The 20,510-nt window shown below is 44.5% G+C and overlaps 1 protein-coding gene and 1 pseudogene across 1 annotated transcript; both read right to left on the bottom strand.

Moving 5' to 3' along the window:
- Window positions 1–1,212: 1,212 nt before the first annotated feature.
- LOC128408816 (vomeronasal type-2 receptor 26-like) lies at window positions 1,213–9,912 on the bottom strand. The gene is made up of 6 exons (XM_053378838.1): window positions 9,662–9,912; window positions 7,814–8,111; window positions 6,595–7,401; window positions 4,817–5,038; window positions 3,350–3,476; window positions 1,213–2,117 (listed from the first exon to the last, which is right to left on the bottom strand). The coding sequence occupies exons 1-6, from the start codon at window positions 9,910–9,912 to the stop codon at window positions 1,213–1,215; spliced, it is 2,610 nt and encodes an 869-aa protein (XP_053234813.1).
- A 2,826-nt stretch (window positions 9,913–12,738) lies between these two features.
- On the bottom strand, window positions 12,739–20,179 carry LOC128408815 (vomeronasal type-2 receptor 26-like; annotated as a pseudogene).
- Window positions 20,180–20,510: the final 331 nt, after the last annotated feature.

The raw sequence follows: 20,510 nt of genomic DNA, 5'->3' as shown, positions 1-20,510 counted from the left end.
GGAGCGGAGACGGGAACCCGGTTCCCCAGATTATGAGTCTACCGCTCTTAACCACTACACCACACTGCAGCAAGCCTATTAAAACCGATGTGCTTTGCTCTTCTCACTCTCAAAAGGGTTATCTGAAGAGAGAACCATTTTCTCTGCCTTTATAGTTCCGTTTTTCCCCTCACACACCGCATTGTGCTTTGAAACAGATTTTTCAGATTATCCCATTATGCTACTCTGTGCCTTTTGCTGTGTATTTGCCTACTATCAGATATTCTTTTCTCTACCCTGAAACACTTTGGAGCCCATCAGAATTGTTAAGAAAATTGTTAGTATTACTTTTATTGTTGATTAGATTTCTATGTTGCCCCTCCTCAAAAGGACCCCCATTTCCTTCCTTGTCATGTTGCAGCTTGGAATGTAACTGATTGTTCTGTAATGAATATTTCATGCATGAATTTCTCACAAGAAAATTCAGTTTATTTTTCTGCATCTGAGGTGATCCTTATCCCAAGACACTTTGCAGTGCTTCTTGATTTAATGATATTTTCTTCTCATGTTCTAATTAAAATCCAGCCATTATTACTCAATTTTACGTTAAAAAATTAAAAAATTGTCCAGTAGCATCTTAGAGACCAAATGAGTTTGTTCTTGGTATAAGCTTATGTGTGCATGCACACTTCTTCAGATACACTGAAACAGAAGTCTGTTAACATAACGTTTGTGAAGGAAAATACAGATATTAATTCTATCTAAAATGAAGAGCAAACCATATCTCAAAGTTTAACATGTTTTAAATGGCATTTTGCAATAGGGAATAAATTATTCCTGCCATGTTTATTCCCCACTCCAATAGCCCTCCCATTGTGCTATATATATATATCTCTGTAAATAATGTATCCGTGCCTCTGTTAACTGTTCTTGAATCAAAAGATTTCACTACTGAATTCCACTTTTTTAGTCTATTTGTTTTAGCAGTCCTAATCAATTTTCATATTAAATAAATGTGCCAAAGAGTATGAATTTTAAGAGGAAGACACAACTTTCCAAGTTAAAATAGCACAATTAAAAATAAAAGTTAAACATTTAGACACTTCTTAAAGGTTTGAAAAGTAACCATCAGAAAAGGAGCCATGCCTTTAAATCTAAGAAGCTACATTTGCAAGGCAAGTATGTCTTTTTCATCATTGCTGTGCAGGACAACAGTTGTCAAAAATCAGTAATTTAAGAACCAGCTTTTGTTGTCAGATGCTCCTTTGTGTTCAGCTCAGGCCTGAGTACAATTATGTAGCACTTGGGAAAGAAGATGCAGCCCAGAAGCCCAGCACTGGAAGCCAAGATAGAGAAGATCTGCACAGCCACCATGTATTTCCCCTTTGTGCTCAGGTAGGTGGGCACAAAGGAGACCCAAACGCTGCAGAAGACTAACATGCTGAAGGTGATCAGCTTGGCTTCATTGAAGGCCCCAGGCAACTTCCTAGCTAAGAAAGCCACTGTGAAGCAGATGGAGGCCAGGAAGCCCATGTAGCCAAGGGCAGCATAAAACATGGCAACAGACCCTTCATTGCATTGCAGGATGATCTCTCCAGCCTGGGAGCTCATGTCAGACTCTGGGAATGGTGGAGAGATTCCCAGCCAGATAGTGCAGATGGCAACTTGGATACTGGAACAGGAAATGACAATGGAGTTGGCCAGACTCTTCCCCAGCCATCTCCTCATCGTGTTTCCTGGCTTTGTGGCCAGGAAGGCTAGCACCACAGTGATGGTTTTTGCCAACACAGAAGAGATGGCAATTGAGAAGATGATGCTGAAGGCCATTTGTCGGAGAAGGCAGGTGGCTTTCCTTGGCTGGCCAATAAAAAGGAAGGAGGACAAAAAGCAAAGCAAGAGGGAAACAAGGAGGATATAAGAGAGGTCCCTGTTATTGGCTTTGACTATGGGAGTTTCATTATACTTAATGAAGATTCCTAACACAAATCCTGCAGTTAGGGATAAAACGATGGTCAAGGAAGCCAGGAGAACACCCAAATATTCTTCATAAGCCAGGAAGGTGATAGTCTTGGGGAGACATTGATCTCTGGCCTTGTTCGGATGTTGATCTTCTGGACACATGGTGCAATGTTCAGCATCTGGAAAGAACAAGCATAAGATCAACCATATATCCTCTGTACTGCATTTGCAGACAGTGATACCAAAGCAGTTCCCACTAGAAGAACATATAAATATATCCAATAAAAATAATTGTATATGACTCAGGACATCAGGAATCAATATAAATAATATCAATGATAATGGACTACTTGAGGCAACTTGTATGCCATCCATTGGTGGGGAAAACAATGGGGGGAGCATGGCCTAAGGGTCATCTAATCCACCTTCTTGCAATGCAGGAATCTTAACTAAAGCATCCAGGGCAGAGGCCATCCAACATCTGCTTAATAACCTCCAAGGAAGGAGAGTCCATCATTTTCAGAGGGAGTTTTTCCTGATGTTTAGTCAAAATCTCCTTTTTTGTAACTTGAAGACATTGGTTCGGGTCCTACCCACTGGAACAGGAGAAAACAATGTGACAGCCCTTTAGATATTTGAAGATGGCTATAACAGGCTTCCTGTTTCTTGTGCGCCAGGGGATGGATGTCTCTCCCAACACCGCAGAGAAAGACAGATGGAGATAATCAGAGAATGATGGCTGAATTGCATTTTCTGCATTCCTCTACGGTTGGAGGAGGAACCTGGCTCTCACCCGCAGTTTGCCTGGCAGTCTGGCACTCGCTTCCCCATGGAATGCGAAGACAGGCAAAGGCACTGGGTTTATGGAGCAACCCGGCTGCTGTGACCCCCCGATCCTGTCCCTGGAAGCATAGGTTATCCTGCTAATTGGCTTTTTTAACTGGAGTAAACTACAGGCATGTGCTAGAGATGATGAGAGAAGAAGCTGCAAAAATAAACTCAGCTACCAGGATTTAAAAGGTTTGGATTGAGAGGCGGTTTCATTCGGTCAAAGAGATGATGGGGGGGAGGGGACACTAGACTTCTGTTGATGCAGCCAAGAAAAACACGAGATGTTTTTGCTTATGCATCATACTGTTGACTCCTGTTAAGCTAGTGATCTACTAAAACCCCTAGATCCTTTTCATGTGTACTAATGGCAAGCCAGGTGTTCCCCATCTTACAGCTGGTTATTCATGCCAAAGTGCAGAACCTTATATTTCCCTCCCCTTATTGAAATTCATTTTGTTAATGTGGGCCCACTTCTCCAATCTGTACTGGAGTTATCATCAGTTCTAAATTTTCCTCTGTATATCGGAATGAAGCGATTTCCTCTTCCTCAAGGGCAGCCCTTTCTGCTGGCGTTACCCACCTTCCTGAGTGGAGATGGTCCCTTCTGCACAGGGAACGCAATCATAGCAGCAGAGTGGCATTCCTTCCTGAACACGTTTGACCAATCCAGGGCTGCAACTTTCCACACACTTGGAAGGAGGCAAGGTCTAAGCAACAAGCGGCAAAGAAATTGTGTTAGTCCTCTATTTTTTTTCCTATGGAAATGAGACAGAGGCTTGGGAAGGCCCAGGATTCTCACGTGGACCTTGCAACTAAGCATAAGGCTGAAAAGACCATAACAGTTGCGTAGTTGTTTGAGGTCCAGGTGGCCCAAGTGGTACTGAATGTGCATTTCTAGCTTTGGCCGGTTGGCTAGCCAAAGATGTTCCTGGTAAGGATTAGGCTACTCTCAGTTATCCACGCTCTGCTAACCTTCTGGTTCTACTATTGTGGGGCTACTCATGAAGAAAATCTGGAAGCTGCAGCTGGTGTGAAGTGAAGCAGCCAGGCTGTACAGTGTCCGGGCAGCCAAGTGGGCTAGATGCAGAAATGTGGGAAATGGCCCACTATCACATCCTGGACCCCAGGATGTGATGCAAACAGGATGCCCAGTTTTAGTTATCTTATAACTAGGATGGGCAAGGTGAGAAATGGGCAGGACTTCTTCCCTTCAAAGCCCTTTCCCTTCTCAATGAAGAAGACTACTATTAAAAATCCCAAATTTCCCAGAAGGCAGTTGGCTCTGTTAGTAGTCAGTTGGCACTACAATCTCCAACAAAACTTATCCAGAATTCTCAAGGACCAACATACAGATGCTTAAGGACAGTTATACTTTTCCAGTTCCATTTTTCCTTGCTCTTTAGTGTGGGTTTCTGTGAGGAAATTGCCAAGCTCACTTTCCTACAGGCTTTTTCAAAATCGTTAGGTATTTCTGTTGCCGTTTAGATCAAGGTGTTTATCTTTTCTGTGAGTTGCTGCCTGCCTGAATCATTCAAAAATATACATATATGTGGAACAGAAGTGAATATCTGTTACTTCTGTTCCATATAATAAAGCCAACTTTGTTTATTCCTTTGGTGTGAGAACTTCTTGTGGGCTTTAGGATAAAGGTGGACATGTATTCATAACAAGCCCATGTCAGGACTCCAGCGAAAGACCCTAATCCTCTCTTTAGTGTGTCCTAGATTGTCAAAATATTGAATGTTGATGCTGACAGGCTAAACCTCTCTTTAGTGTGAGTATGAATGCATGTGGGTTCATGACAATTTAAATATGGTAATGGCTGGGAAAAACCATGGCCACCTCATCTATTTACTACAATAAGCAACCCCCTGGAAATTGTACTCCAGAACAGTTGACTCCTACTTATGCACAGCTTGACAGAGATTCCAAGTTAGGTTGTCAAAATGTTCAAAGCTGATGTTGACAGGCATTTGAAGGCAGCCCCACACGCAGCAGGAGACCATGATTAGAGATTAGATAAAATGCAATAGACGGTATCTCCCACCTTGTTGAACCTTTTGGGCAACACATCTGCATCAATGGTGCACTTTAGGTCTGAGGATCCCTGTCTCTTGATGCTCCCAAACCTCACTCTAAGGTAGGTCCGATTGGGAAACAGCACCCAGTTCACGATGTCCCAGTCGGCTCCCACTTCCCCGTTCTCATCCAAATACACTCCATCCATGGAAGAATTGTAAAACTGGGCATTTCCCAGGAAAGGGTGGAGCTAGAATGGCAGAGAAAAGGGCAGTGTTTGGAATATGGAAAACAACAATGGCTATCCAACTTTCAATTCCTGGCTCTCCTCTGACTTGGATCTGGGTGCAGACTCAAGTAGCTTTGAGTGTGGGCTACATTGAAATTTATGCCTGGGTATATTTGCTTAGGCCACCAATCTGTACACAGTTATTTGGTGTATTCCCCATTCAACTTAATGATAAAAAGATTGGTTTAATGAATATTAATAGGATACTAATGAAAGGACACCAAAAATTCTACAAGTGTCCATGTATATCCAACTCCATCCTGATAAGTACATGAGACACCCAGATAATATAGGCTCCCATCGTTTGGACAAAGGCTGGAGCTTAGTGGAACTCAGTAGGTTCCAACATAGAACCCAGGTCAGGAAGGAAGAAGCAGCAAACCAGAGGTTTTCAACCTTTCTGAGTCCACGACTCCCTTGACCAACTACATAATAAGTGTAAAAATAATTTATTATTTATACCCCACCCCCTGGTTCTTCAGGGGGGAGATGTGGAAGGTAGTGGGGGCTGGTGGCTGCTGTGGCTCCTGGGATCTGGGCTGCTGCCACTGTGGTTCCTACTGCCTGCTGGGGGAAGGGAGGAAGGGAAGGAAGAAAGAGAGAAATAGAGCGAGGGGAGAGGAGAGGGGAAGAAAAAGGAAGAGGAAGGGAAAGGAGGTGAAGAAAGCAGTGGCACACAGTGCAGGAAGCCAACCCATTTGCCCTTGGGGAACAGGCAGGTCTTGGCCTGGGGAAGCAGCGCCAGTGACAGGCAAGCGGGAGGGAGGGAGGGAAGCTGGTGTTGCCTGCAGCTCCCCTGAAAACCATCCAAGGCACCCAAGGGAGCCACAGCTCACTGGTTGAAAACCGCTGCCATATGGGGAGAGGGAGCCTGCAACACCATCTCTCTTGCCAAAGGGAATTCTTGCATTGGGGGTTAGGGGGTCTTGTCCAAATGGGACACTGCAGCCAAAGGGGAAGGATTGGCGTCCATTACCAGAGGGGCCTCTTGAGAGTCCCATGGACTGCAAGAAGATCAAACCTCTCCATTCTGAAGGAAATCAGCCCTGAGTGCTCAATGGAAGGACAGGTCTTGAAGCTGAGGCTCCAATACTTTGGCCACCTCATGAGAAGAGAAGACCCCCTGGAAAAGACCCTGATGTTGGGAAAGATGGAGGGCACAAGGAGAAGGGGACGACAGAGGACGAGATGGTTGGACAGTGTTCTTGAAGCTACCAGCATGAGTTTGACCAAACTGCAGGAGGCAGTGGAAGACAGGAGTGCCTGGCGTGCTCTGGTCCATGGGGTCATGAAGAGTCAGACACAACTAAACAACAACAACAACTAGAAGGGCAGTGTCCTCTGAGGGACTTTTGTGTATGGGTGGGGGGGCACAAAGAGGATCCAATTCAGGGCACTTCAAAAAGCAGTTTGATAAATTTCACCCACTATATTCCCCAAGTTCTCAGACCTACTCCAAGATGATAATTCTGGACCATCATATTTGGCAGAGATGTCAGTGATGGGAAAGGAAATACCTGCCATGGCTGTAGCCTTTGAACTTCCAGACTGTCCTTCAACCTCCACTTAGATCTGGACAAATATGCAGCATTTAAGGAACGGGCCACAGCATGGACTGTGTTGTAAATCCTGTGACTGTCTGAAGAGAGGATTCTTTCCAGATCGTCTTGAGGAAGCATCTCCAGATCTTCTCTCTCTCTGCATCTTGTACGGCCTTTCACTGACAATGCATGCTTTACATAGGAACAATTAAAGCTATCCTCCCAAAACTTCTTGATAAAGAAATAGCTACTAAAGTCATCATGTTGTGCCCAATTATTTTTCCCAAGAAAAAAAGAAAAAATACCCGGAATGTGCCTGTAATCTAAACCACTGAATATTAAGTTCAAGGAGACGTCCCACATCGCTGTTGTGATCAAGACTTTTCCTGCAGTGGGTTTTTTAAAAACATGGATCAACTTTTTCACAATTGTCAGCCCTGCTGCTAAATAAATGTTTTCTACATAGTAAAGAAATACATTGACTTGTTCCCACTCAATGAATTGAGAACTACTGAATGTCAATGTGTTAATGCCTAGTGTTAGGATGAAGCCTTGTGAGAAGGCAACGCAAATGCCGCTCTTTGTAAGCAGAGGCGTCAAGGTCTTCACGAACCTCTCTCCGTTGTCGGTGTCTTGAGTCAGAAGACCAATGAATGTCCAGTTGAAGTGAAGGAGCAGCTTGACAATTCCGGGGTACAGGGCATCTTCTGGGGGGACCATCCTGTAGAAAAAGGGAAACTCCCTCTTGTCATTCAGATCTCGGGAAACAAAAGCATAACTGATCTGGCAAGAAGAGGAAGATTGTTAGATTGTTTTTATTTTGGATCAAAGCTGCAATATTTGGATCAAACGAATAACAAATAATTTTATTGTGAAGATAAATATTTTCCCCTGGGCTTTCCTTGACACATAACATTGGACTCTGTTTCTGTCTCTAGAAATATTTTAAAGCAGTTTTTTAAATTTGTTATTGCACTACTGCTTCCCTGATTTTCTTTTGTATATCTTGCATCATTGAAGTGTTACTGTTTTTGCTGTACACCACAAAAAGATTTTTAAACTCTAAGGTGAGTTGTATATGTTTTGAATTCTTTGAATTTGAATTTGATTCTTATTGCATAGAATCAGCATTTGACATACACGGAAGGAAAGTAAAGGTGGTATGAAAACAGGCTAGACCCCTCTCCATTCTTACCTGTGGGATTTTATAGATGCCCAACATGGTGGAAATCAGGATGGAGTTCTGAGAGTCAGAGTCAGCCCCTTCAAGAACAGCGAGCGGCTGATTCTGTTCCCCACAGTTGAAGTTTGGGACATTCACCTTCCCAGCAGAGAGCAGGTCTGCCAAAGTTTCATACGTCACCCTTTCATGAAAAAAGTTATCATGGATGCTGTAGCCCAGTGTGATGTTGGGCAAGAGCCTGGGATTCTGGTGGATCTGCCGAATGGCAAAGATGAAGGACAGGAATAGCCAGTAACTTGTTCCTGCTTTCCTGCAAAAATGTACATAGCACACAATCATTATCCAGCATTCTACCAATATATCACATTCAGTTCTGCCTTTTTGACAAGTTTTTAAAGATAATAGTGTTTCATGCAAGATCCCAGGGGTTCCAAACACTTATGCATAGTTCAGTTTTATGATGTGTGGGTGGCTGCATAGTCTTTTCAACCAAAAGTTTTTATCTTTTGGAAAACAGAACGGTTGCAGATGGTCATTCTAGTGATGGAATTAGTCATGCACAGCCCTGCAATGAACAATGGCTGATAGAAGATTTAATAGAAGCCAATTCCCAAAACTCAACAGCTGATCCTCATTTAAAGAACAAGAGCAGATATAATATTTTAAAGGTTCATTAAATGACAGGACACATTTTCTGTTGTCTCCCTGCCCCCCCCCTTCTTTCATGAATTAGAGTGACTCAATGTCTTGTGCTCTTGATGTTCTCTGGGGGGTCTTCTGAGTGTGTGGTTCTCTTCACTTGATTTGAAATCAGTGATAACAACCGCTTATGTGGTAAATCCTAGGGTTCATCACAGCTTTAGACACAACTAACCCCACCCTAGAATTTCCAGGATAATAATAAAACAAAAATATTAAGTTTTAAAAAGCAAAAAAGAAGTCACTTGTGCCATGACTGTGTCTGAGTGATGTGCTTTCACAGCAGTCTTTTCTTCTTAGCATTCAAATTGTTGTTTAAGATGCACCCAAGTTTTCTTCACTGAAAGGAAGTTCATGGAAGTTTGCAACATTTTTTGGGACAAATTGTTTATTTCTATATACAGTTTTATATACAGGCTGAACTTTAGTAGAAGTTTGACAGCATTAGCCCTCTGACTGATCTTGCTCCACCATTCATTTTTGGAGGTAGGGACCCAGGTCCTTCAACATCCCCCTTGAAATCAAAGAGCTTTCTGACCCTTTCCTCAAACTGTTTCCAGAACTACAACTTACAGCTTCCACTCAAAATTCTGGTGGTGGTGGTGGTGGTGGAGGAAACTCAGCTCCTTTCCCTTCCACAGCAGCCCATCCATGGACAGAGCTCTGCTTAGCGAAAGCAGCAGAGGTGGGCAAGTCTGCCAGAGAAATGAAGGAAACATTTCTGTAGTTTCCGCATTTTCATGGTTTCCTATTTTTACTTTCTAGTGTCATAAGATTGTAGAGTTCCTTTGGAACATCTCTTTGATGTAAGTCTTAGGAACCCCCACCTGGATTGACCACACATCACTTCTGGCAGGCAGGGCAGAAGTATTTAGATTGCCCCATGCCCAAGCCAAATCTCTTTCATCTGTATTCAATAAAGTTGTGGCATGTTTTGAGCCAAAACCTGTCTTGCTGGTCTCTTATTTATATGGGTTGCGGTATGGGAAGCCCGATGCCTAGTCCAGCAATGCAGAAGGTGCCCATGCCCTTTCCACTTGTGAAACCAAGAATGAACCCCTTTAGCCACAGGCCTCTGAGTATGACAGAGCCTGGGAGTTGGGACTCATGAATTTGGTAGCTAAAGGAACATCTCTAACCCCATTCCACAAAATGACTTACTGTCTAAAGCTGGTAGAGGGAGACTCCTTGAAAGTGTGTGGAAAAAATGTAGCTATTGTGGCAGAGATGAGCCCGCTCATGAGGTGGTCTCCTGGTCTGGAATAACTGAATGGGTCTAGTTCATCTCTCTCCAGAGTCAAGGGGCATTTCACCTTCACTCCACATTCCACATAAGGCAGAAGCAGCAACAACAACAGCAACAGCAGTAGCAATCCCATTCTGGAACAGCTCCCTTCCTTGTGACTCCACATCCCCGAGAATTATTTGATGAAGCCAAACTCTTTTTGCTTTCCTAATGTGGATGGAGTCCAACTACAGCTTCAGTTTTGAAGGGGATGGAAGTCAACCTCAGACCTTCATCATCCAACTCACCTGACCTAAATTCCAACCCAAATTCTCATTGGAACAAAAGGCATTTATACCCCAGTCTTTTCCAAATGCAAGATGTTGCTTCATAGTGCTTTTGATTCTCATGTCTACTTCAGTGCACTCAATCTGTGAAGTCTCTGGAGCTTGCTTGAGAAGATGAAAGAAAATCACTATGATTTTGATAATTACAAAGGAAAGAAGCAGCAGCTCTACAACATCCTAAACAGTTAAATAATATTCATGTGCAGCGGTAGTAGTTGGGAGAAAAATATGTTTGTGAAAACTCCCAGGTCTAGCTCCCATTTCTGTGACGCCAAACCCTCCTCACTTGAATTTAGGGACACCAACTTTAGGAGACCCTGGGAGCCCAGACAACCCCCCCCCCCCGGTGGATGCTCAACCTCCATCCCTTACAGCTGTCGCCACGCACCATCCACGGCCGTCCACTGCTGTACACCGCCACTTAACATCTGGCACTCTGATGCCCCCGTAACAACTGGGCTAGGACCTGTGTCTGCGCTAAAGCCTGTATGATGTCATCATAATCATAATCATAATCAATTTTATTTATACCCCGCCCTCCCCGGCCAATGATGTTGTGGCATTGTACACGTGCTGGACACCCACAGTATAGGGCCCAAGTTGGTGCTGCTGCTTGAACCCCAAGTCACTTTTGCTCAGGCCAGGCCCACCCCAACTGCCTTACATTTGAAATTTTCCTAGAGGGAATGTTTCCCTCTCACAGCCAAGTTGGAAGAAAGTTCATTCCAACTCAGTATGTCTTCTAACTCAGTATGTCTTCTAAGCAGACAAGAGTATGCTGCCATGACTTCAGTCCCTTATTCTCTCTAACCAGAGCAGCTCTTCTCTGTGTAAACTCCAGTCAAGAAGCAGTTCCTCAAGGCTTGGGCCAGAAGAGAAGGGGGAGGAAGAGCAAGAGGTGTAGCTGGTGAAAGCAAGTGCGGTGGGAAGAGACTGCTGAATTAATTTTGAATTCCAAACATGGCTGAAAGTGAAGCTTGACGTGGGAAAGTCACACTCCACGTCTGCACTCTGGAAAGGGAGTCTGGAAGTCAATGCAAGCAGCTTTTTGAAAAACAACCTTTGGACATCTCCAGTGGCTTAGCCATGCTTACCTCTCGCCCCATGCTATCTGGGCACACGTGTGTGCTTTAAAGCTCCAAGTGGTGTGGGGTTTTTTTGGCTGTTTATTGTTAAATATGCCTTTGTATTCAGATCAGACCTCAGCACAATAATGTTGCACTTGGGCATGAAGATGCAGCCTAAAAGCCCAGCACTGGAGGCCAAGATGGGAGCTGACAGTGGCTTTGAGACTAGAGAGGCTGCACTTCCCGTGCTGCTACCTCTGCTCAAAGATGTAATCCATTTTCATTTAAATTTGTATTTTTAAATACAGGAACTATTTAAGAGTTTGATTTTTAAGAAGGCACTCAAATGAATGAATGAATGAATTTATTATAACTGTCACAGACCAGTTCCAGCCCACATACAATATCAAGAAAGTCCATTAAAAGTAAAGCTTAATCATTTGGACACGTTTTGAATCCATCAGAAAAGGAGGCTTAAAAATTGTTTTCTGCAAGTTGAACCCAGGTGTGCACTAGCTGCATACAAAGTAGTATTCTTTCACTGAGGCATATGGATTCTACATTTGCCAGATTCAAATCTGAAGGCAAGAGCAACAGAGATCAATATAAACTGAAACATGGAAAGTGGCAAATACATTTCCAGAGAGGCTGATTCTGTCCAGATGTAGCAATTTCTGAGGAGGAGACAACCTCTTCGCACAGAAACACCAGCTTCTATACTTTCCATTTGCTTTTGCCAAGGATGGTTTCTGATGTCAAATTGTTCACATTCCCTTTGGTGAGCATAAAAACCAGGGCATGCCTACATACAGTGCTATTTTTCTAGAAAGAGAGGTGCTGGAACTCACCCTTCTTTCTCTTAGAATGGCAATGGTGCCCACCTGAGAGGTGCCGGAATTGAGTTCCTCTGAGTTCCAACTGAAAAAAGCCCTATCTACATGAGGTCATCACTGTGACGTTAACATACGGTATATGAGAGAGTGCTGGAGGGGAAATAGTTAAATAGGTGGCACAGACAGGACCCAGCGGGGTGGAGTCAGTGGGTCTATAAAACTAGGTCTGGGAGGAGTTCTGGAAGGAGTTCGTTGGGAGTTGTGGGTAGGTAGTTGGTTGGATTTCATGGGTTGGCTGGTTGGGAAAGGCAGTTAGTAATAGACAGACAGTTAGGGCAGTGGGTTCTTGAGTGTGGGAAGGTAGAAGAGATAGAGAGAGGAAAATAAGACTAAGAAAGTAAAGAGCAACAACGTTTGGAATGCTGTAAAAGTTTTGTTTGTGTCTGAAATAAAATACACTCTTCTTTATTAATTGAAAAGCTGACTGAGACTGAAGTGATTTTACCAGGGAGGACCTGGTTGGTGGCAGCGGATTAGTGGTGCACAGGTCAATAGTCCGTGAGACAACCGGGGGCTCCGTACGAACGCCACAATCACATGCATCCAACTGTTCCCCTTTCTTTATGTCTTAGTCTGACAACTTTACTTCTCCAAAAACCACCCATTTCCTTCCTGACTACCTAAAATCAACGTCACTGTCCTGTCCAAAGCCATGTACTAACTTTTCTTGTAGAACTTTTTACTTGATTCTATGATATCCTTACAGCTAAGAATCAAATGTCCTGTTTAGGTTTTTTCTTGTCAAGTGCTCTCTCATGTTCAGATCTGGCCTCCGTATAATAATGTAGCACTTGGGAATGAAGATGCAGCCCAGAAGCCCAGCACTAGAAGCCAAGATAGAGAAGATCTGCACGGCTACCATGTATTTCCCCTTGGTGCTCAGGTAGGTGGGCACAAAGGAGACCCAAACGCTGCAGAAGACCAGCATGCTGAAGGTGATCAGCTTGGCTTCATTGAAGGCTCCAGGCAGCTTCCTGGCCAGGAAAGCCACCGTGAAGCAGATGGAGGCCAGGAAGCCCATGTAGCTAAGGGCAGTATAAAACATGGCCACAGACCCTTCGTTGCAATGTAGGATGACCTCTCTGGAATGGGAATGCATGTCAGACTCTGGGAAGGGTGGAGACATTCCCAGCCAGATGGTGCAGATGACAACTTGGACACTGGAACAGGCAATGACAATGGAGTTGGCCAGACTCTTCCCCAGCCATCTCTTCACCCTGTTTCCTGGCTTTGTGGCCAGGAAGGCCAGCACCACAGTGATGGTTTTTGCCAACAAAGAAGAGATGGCAACCGAGAAGATGATGCCGAAGGCCATTTGTCAGAGAAGACATGTCACTTTCCTTGGCCTTCCAATGAAGAGCAAGGAGGACAAAAAAGAAAGCAGGAGGGAGATGAGGAGGATATAGGAGAGGTTCCGGTTGTTGGCTTTGACTATGGAAGTTTCTCGGAATATAATGAATATTCCTAGCACAACACATGTGGTTAAGGATAAGAATAGGGCAGAGGAAGCTAGGAAAATCCCCAAAGGTTCTTCATAAGCCAGGAAGGTGATGATCTTGTAGAAACATAGATCTCTGGCTGTGTTTGGATGCTGATCTTCTAGACACCTGGTGCAACGCTCTGCATCTGGAATGAACACAAGGAATATCAACTTTATGGCTTTCTGTACTGCTTTTCATTAACAAAAAGTAATACCAAAGTGGTCTCCACTAAAAGAAAACATAACTATATTCAATAAAAATCATTGCATATAACCAGGGAGACTCTTCAATTGGTGGTAAAAACACTGGGGAGAGGATTCCACATACTAAGGGAATCACAATGCAGGAGGCCCTCAATAATATTTCTGATAGGAATAAAAGAATGTCAATGGTAGGATAAGGGTCCTGAGGCCAAAAGCTTCTAATATGACACTCAAAAGGGACCTTGTTGGACTCAACTGTATTAAACATTTGTGCCTGATAACCATCCCAGAATTCATGGTGCCTCTTGTGCCAAGTTTGACTAACAGTCAAAATACTGTCAAATTCCAACTTCCCAGGATTTTCTCCCACTTTGTGTAGGCTTCCACTTGTCACTGGATGTGTCAACATAGCATGTATGAACACTCAGTGGGGAAAATGCCCAGTTGTGTTGTAGCAGTGCATCAGTTCGAGAACTCCCCTTTAATAAACCCTGGACACCCGAAAGGTCCTTTGTCCTCTTCCCCAAGGGCAGGTCTTTCTGCTGGTGTCACCCACCTTCCTAAGTGGCCATTGTTCCTTCCGCACAGGGAACGCAGTCATAGCAGCAGAGCAGCATTCCTTTCTGAACTACCTTGAAGAATCCAGGCTGGCAACTTTCCACACACTTGGAAGTAGGCAGGGGCTAAGCATAAAGGGGCATCAAGGAAAATGCGTTAAGGCTGATGTGTTAAGGATGATAGCAATGTATTACTTAATTAATTATCTTTGGCCAAATTTATATACCGCATTTTTCGCACCATAGGACGCACTTTTTCCCTCCTAAAAAGCAAGGGAAAATGTGTGTGCATCCTATGGAGCGAATGCAGGCTTTCGCTGAAGCCTGGAAAGTGAGAGGGGTCGGTGCGCACCGACCCCTCTCGCTCTCCAGGCTTCAGGAAGCTATCCGCTAGCCGTGGGAGACCCAGCTCTCCCACGGCTAGCGGAGCGCTGCATTAATCCTGAAGCTTGGGGCGTGCGGAGCTCAGCGCGCCCCAAGCTTCTGGGTGCCGGCAAGGTCTCCGCTAGCCGTCTAGACCTTGCCGGCACCCAGAAGCTTGGGGCGCGCTGAGCTCCGCAGCCCCAAGCTTCGGGATTAGCGCTCCGCTAGCCGTGTCTAGGCTGCGGATAGCAGCCTGCTTCCCGGAGCGTCGGGCGCCCTGAAAGCAGAGCGCCCGGCGCTTCGGGAACACATCCGCAGCCTAGGCAACCCTGCGGGAGATCCCGCAGGGATGTCTAGGCTGCGGATAGCAGCCTGCTTCCCGGAGCGTCGGGCGCCCTGAAAGCAGAGCGCCCGGCGCTTCGGGAACACATCCGCAGCCTAGGCAACCCTGCGGGAGGTCCCGCAGGGATGTCTAGGCTGCGGATAGCAGCCTGCTTCCCGGAGCGTCGGGCGCCCTGAAAGCAGAGCGCCCGGCGCTTCGGGAACACATCCGCAGCGTGGGGAGCCTTGCAGGAGTTCCCCGCAGGGCTCCCCACGCTGCGGATAGCAGCCTGCCGCCCGGCGGGCGGGGCGCCCTGAAGCAGAGCGCCCCTCCTGCCGGGCAGACATCCGCAGCGTGGGGAGCCCTGCAGGAGTTCCCCGCAAGGCTCCCCAAGCTGCGGATAGCAGCCTGCCGCCCGGCGGGCGGGGCGGCCTGAAGCAGAGCGCCCCGCGCGCCAGGCAGACATCAGCCAGCCCCACAAGCTCGGGGGACAGCAGGGAGGCGCAGCGCCACTATCCCGCTGTTCCTCGACCTGGTTCGGTTTTCCCCCCAAAAAACTAGGTGCGCCCTATGGTCCGGTGCGTCCAATCGTGCGAAAAATACGGTACTGCTTGATTGCAGCAAAACCTCTCATGAGAATGTTTCCCGGTTTGATCAAAACCCAAGATTCTTCCACTTCCCTTCCCCTGATGCTCAGCTGTGTTTCAGTTTGGTTTGTAAAATCTTCAAAGCATAGACCTCCTCTCTTGGACTTGATATAGTGTCATGATCACTGTATTAATCAGAGGTAGCTAAACTGTTTTCATTTGAGGGCCATAGTGACCCAAGTGGAATCTTCTGCTGGTTTGACCAAAGTATCAATGTGGGCTTGATTGAGAACCACAGCTCTCAAGTCTGTCATCCAGTAGGTTTTCCCATCACCTCTTTTCCAGTAATTTATATTTCATTGTAAGTTTCAGTTTTTAAAAAACGTATTTGCACAAACATATTTGACCAGGAGAAAGGGGTTACAAAACCTTTTAGCATCACAGCATTACAGCTGCAGACATACAGGAGCGCTCTAAAACCATATCCAAAAAATAATGCTTGTTTTTTTTGTTTTGTTTTTTAAAGGGGTGCTAGGTGCCACATGTTGGGTGAGGAACTAACTGCAAAAGTTGAGGGGTTGTTAAATTTCCTTGAGGTGTTCAAGTTAGGAGGCCATCTCTTCTGGCAAACAAATCTATTGCTGCATAGAACATGGATTTACAGGAGCATTTCAGGAAATATTGCCAGCACTGAGGCTGCTAAAAGCTACACTCTCTTACAGATTTTAAGTTTTAAATGGTTTAAATATGATGGGGAAGGGGAAAACCAGTGGCCACATCATCTAGTTACTAAAACACCCACCTTGAAATTACACTCCCGAAGCAGCTGATTCATGCATATACAGAGTTTCACAGGGACCCACTGTTAGATTTTCAAGGAACGCAGGAGGCATTTGAAGGCAGTGTGACACAAAACATGATTTGAACTTATCGGATGGGAAATCTAATAAAACAAATTATTTCCCCCACCTTGTTGAGCCATTTGGGGCACACAGTGGCATTCTGGTCCATGGTGCACTTTAGGTCTAGGGATTTCTGCCTATTGATGCTCCCAATGATCTCTCTAAGAAGGGACTGATTTGGAAACACCACCCAGTTCACAATGTCCAAGTCAGCTGCCAGTTCCCCGTTCTCATCCAAATACACTCCGTCCATTGAAGAATTGTAAAACAGGGCGTCTCCCAGGAAAGAGTGGAGCTAGAATGGCAGAGAAAAGGGCCGCATATGGAACAGGGGAAACAACACTGACTATTCAACTCTGCACATTTCATGCTTGGATCTGCTCTCATTTGGGATTGGCTACAGAGTGTCAGGGGCTGGTTAGGCAGTTTGGTGGGAAGCACCAGCCAGGGAACCCCCAGGGGAGGAAGGCTCAGAGCCAGGGGATTGGTGGTGGGACACTGAGGAGAGGTCAGAGGAAGAAGACTGCAATGAGGGGCTGGATGCTGAAGAGGCAACAGGGTTTAGTGAGCAGGGGGAGTTGGTGACGGGAGCAGTTCAGACTCTGAGGCTGAAGCAGAGGAGAGGGGTAAGAGGCTGCTGGAGAAGTCAAGGACTCATTCTCTCCTGCTGTAACAGGCTCCCCTCCTTCCTGGTGTCCAAGAACATGTAGGATAATGAAAAGGGCAGGGCATATTAATGGAATCAGAATAAAAATACGCCAGAAATATGATGAATGTCCATATATCTCAAACTCTTATCGTAATGAGAAGATAAGTCACTCAGACACTTGATACAGGCTCCATCAACACACACAATCTTTGGACAAAGGATAGAGCTCAGTGGAGCTCAGTAGGTGCCAAAGTATCTCCCTAACAGGAGAGAAGAAGGCTTTGGAAGAGAGAGCCTGTGCAATGCCATCTTCCCTGCCCAAGGGAATACTTATGGAGGGGCTGGGGGTCAATGGGCCACTGCAAGGCAAAGAAGAGATTAGGCCAGTGGTAGGAACTGTTCCCAGAGAGACTATCGTCTGAGAGGAGATAAAAACGATCCAATTCAGGGCACTTCACAAAGGGGTTTTCAAAACTTCCCCTCATTCCCCAAGTTCTCAGACAATCTCCAAGGCAACCATTCAGGAACTGTACTATTGATTGTCATGTTTGGCAGAGATGTCATTGATGGGAAAGGAAATACCTGCCATGGTTGTAGCCTTTGAACTTCCACACTGTCCATCAACCTCCACTTTGATCTAGACAAATACGCAACATTTAAGAAACAGGCCACAGCTTGGACAGTGTTGTAAATCCTGCGACTGTCTGAAGAGAGGATTCTTTCCAGATGGCCTTGGGGCAGCATCTCCAGTTCCTCTCTTTCTCTGCATCTTGTCCAGCTTTTCACTGACAATGTATTCTGTAAATAGGAACAATTAAAGGCTGTCTCCCAAAACTGCTTAATTGCAAAGTAAAAGGCATCCAAATCATCATATTTTGCCCATTTCTTTGTCCCAATAGAAAGAAAGAATACTGTGGAAATGTTTGAAATCTAAACCACTGTTGATTAACTCAATTAAGTCCACACTCAAATCCCACATAGATGTTGTGATCAAGACTTTCCCCACAGTGGGTTTGACCAGCTTGTCAAATATCATTTCAGTGACTTTTAGTCCCATCCAGAAATAAATAGATTCTACATAATAAAGAAATACATGGACTTGTCCCCACTTTTCTAATTGAGGAACTTTGACTCTCAAACTTAATCCATTCAATTGTGGAATGATTAGTGAGATGGCAACACAAATGCCACTCTCTAATAGCACAGGTGTCAATGTCTTCATGAACTTCTCTCCGTTTTCAGTGTCTGGAGCAATGAGACCAATGAACGTCCATCTGAAGTGATGGAGTAGCTTGACAATTGCTGGGTAAACGGCCTCTTCTTTGGGGACCGTCCGATAGAAAAAGGGGAACTGCCTCTTGTCATTCAGAACACGGGAGCCAAAAGCATGGCTGACCTGGCAAGAAAAGAAGGACTGTTGACTTGCAATGTTTGGGATCAAAGACGAAATAATTCTTACCCCCAATAACATATATCTTTTTTGTAAAAACACACTTCTTTTGCCCAAACATTCCTTGGCACATAAAACTCGATCCCATTTTTATGTTTATGTATTCCCTCAGTTCCTGTTTTCATCTTTTTAAATATGCTTTTATCCTTCTAATTTACTGGTATTATACTGTACATCTGTTTCAACAATTTTGTTACTGTTTTATGTTGTGCAATGCTAAAATGTTTTTTATTTATCGAATGCGTTATAAATGTTTTCAATTGAAAAACAAAATATCACAGTTTCACTCAGGGAAATCTTTTCGACTTTATCCCATTTTTAGTGGCATTGCCACTAGTAAGAGGGAAGTTCCCTTCCTTCCCATTTTATATGAACAGGCATACAAACACACAGAGAAAAATCAGCATTTGACACAAAGGGAAGGGAGGAAGTACAGGTAGTATCAAAAAGAGCACAGCAATTCATCTGACCATTCCTTATATCCTTTCTTCAATTCCTTGACCTCCTATGTCTTCCTCATTCTGAGTTGACACTACCCAACACTTTCATGGCTGAGAACCTCAGTCAGATGATCCCTCCATCTCCATTCCTACCTGTGGCATTTTATAGATACTCAACATGCTTGAAATCTGGATGGAGTTCTCAGAGTCAGAGTCAGCTCCTTCAAGAACAGCAATCAAGTTATTCTGTCTTCCGCAGTTGTAGTTTGGAACATTCGCCTGTCTAGAAGAGACCAGGTCTACCAAAGCTTCATACGTCATCCTTCCATGAAAAAAGGTCTCATAGATATTGTAGCCCAGATGATGTTGGGCAAGAGCCTGGGATTCTGGTTAATCTCTTGAATGGCAAAGATGAAGGATAGGGGCAGCCAATACCTTGTTGATGTTTTCCTGAAAAAATGTACATGCTTTTTTTTTTTGACAAGCTTCTAAGGATGATCTAAAGTCCTGGATTCAATTTCTAGAATTCAATCCTCCTAACACTGATCCAAATTCAGAAGTTTGACAGCCAATCCCCATTTAATGATGCCTGACTGGTGGGAAAGCCTTGTTCAATCAATACCCATTATCCCTTGGAAAACAAAACTAAAATAGATTGAATTTTTCATGATGGAATTGGACGTGCACAGACTTTAAAATAACAATAAGAGACAAAAGGTTTTTACAGGCTCATAAAATGACACGGAACATCTATTGCTCTCTCTCTCCCTCCCCAGTCTTTTATTTTTATAATTATTTTTATTGATTTGTTTTTAAAAAGAAGTGCAGACAGTAAAAAAGAAATAAAATGAAGAATTAAAAATTTATAGCCTAAAGCATCACAGCCTGGAAGGTCTAATGTACACAGATACACACAGCTCCAAAAGGATGATGAATAAATATAAATATTGAATGAAGCAGCAATAACCAATTCACCATAAGTGGACTTACATGATAAAGCTGGTAGAGGGAGACTCATTGAAGTGCCGTGAATTAAATACAGCATCTGTGGCAGAGAAGATTCCACTAATGATGTGGTCTCCTGGCCTGTAATAATTGAATGGCTCCAGCCAATCTCTCTCCAAAGTCAAGGGACATTTTGCCTTCACTCCACAGTCTGCATGAGGCAGGAAGAGCAGGAGAAGCAGTACCATTCTGTGCGTGCTTGGAACACCTTCCTTGTCTGTGACTGCTCCCCTGAACTAGAAGATAATTAGATAATGTTGATGGGATGCAACCAAGACTTCACACCTAGAAGGGATAGAAGTCAGCCTTGCACCTTGAATTGCAACTCGCCTGTCCTAAATCTGAACCCAAATTGTCAATGATACAGAAGGCCTGTATGCACCAATTCCTCTCTGCTCTGATGATATATCTTCATTACCTTACGTTGTTGACAATTCAGATATTTCCCTGAGTGGACTCAAAGGTGATCTTTGGACAAATCTCTGGAGCTTTGTTGAGAAGAAGATGAAAGGAAAACCC

This window comes from Podarcis raffonei, chromosome 2 (genome assembly GCF_027172205.1).
Source record: "Podarcis raffonei isolate rPodRaf1 chromosome 2, rPodRaf1.pri, whole genome shotgun sequence".
In the NCBI taxonomy this organism is placed as follows: Eukaryota; Metazoa; Chordata; class Lepidosauria; order Squamata; family Lacertidae; genus Podarcis; species Podarcis raffonei.
Note: the sequence above shows the minus strand (reverse complement) of the source record. Positions and strands in the feature narration are given on the sequence as shown.

Coding starts and splice junctions, on each gene's coding strand:
- LOC128408816 (XM_053378838.1), bottom strand. CDS start 9,912: ATGTGGAGTCACAAGGAAGGGAGCTGTTCCAGAATGGGATTGCTACTG. Junction 3,477..4,816: donor TGCCCAAAAGGTTCAACAAG/GTGGGAGATACC, acceptor CTTGTTGCTTAG/ACCTTGCCTCCTTCCAAGTG. Junction 2,118..3,349: donor GACCATCTCCACTCAGGAAG/GTGGGTAACGCC, acceptor TGTTCTTTCCAG/ATGCTGAACATTGCACCATG.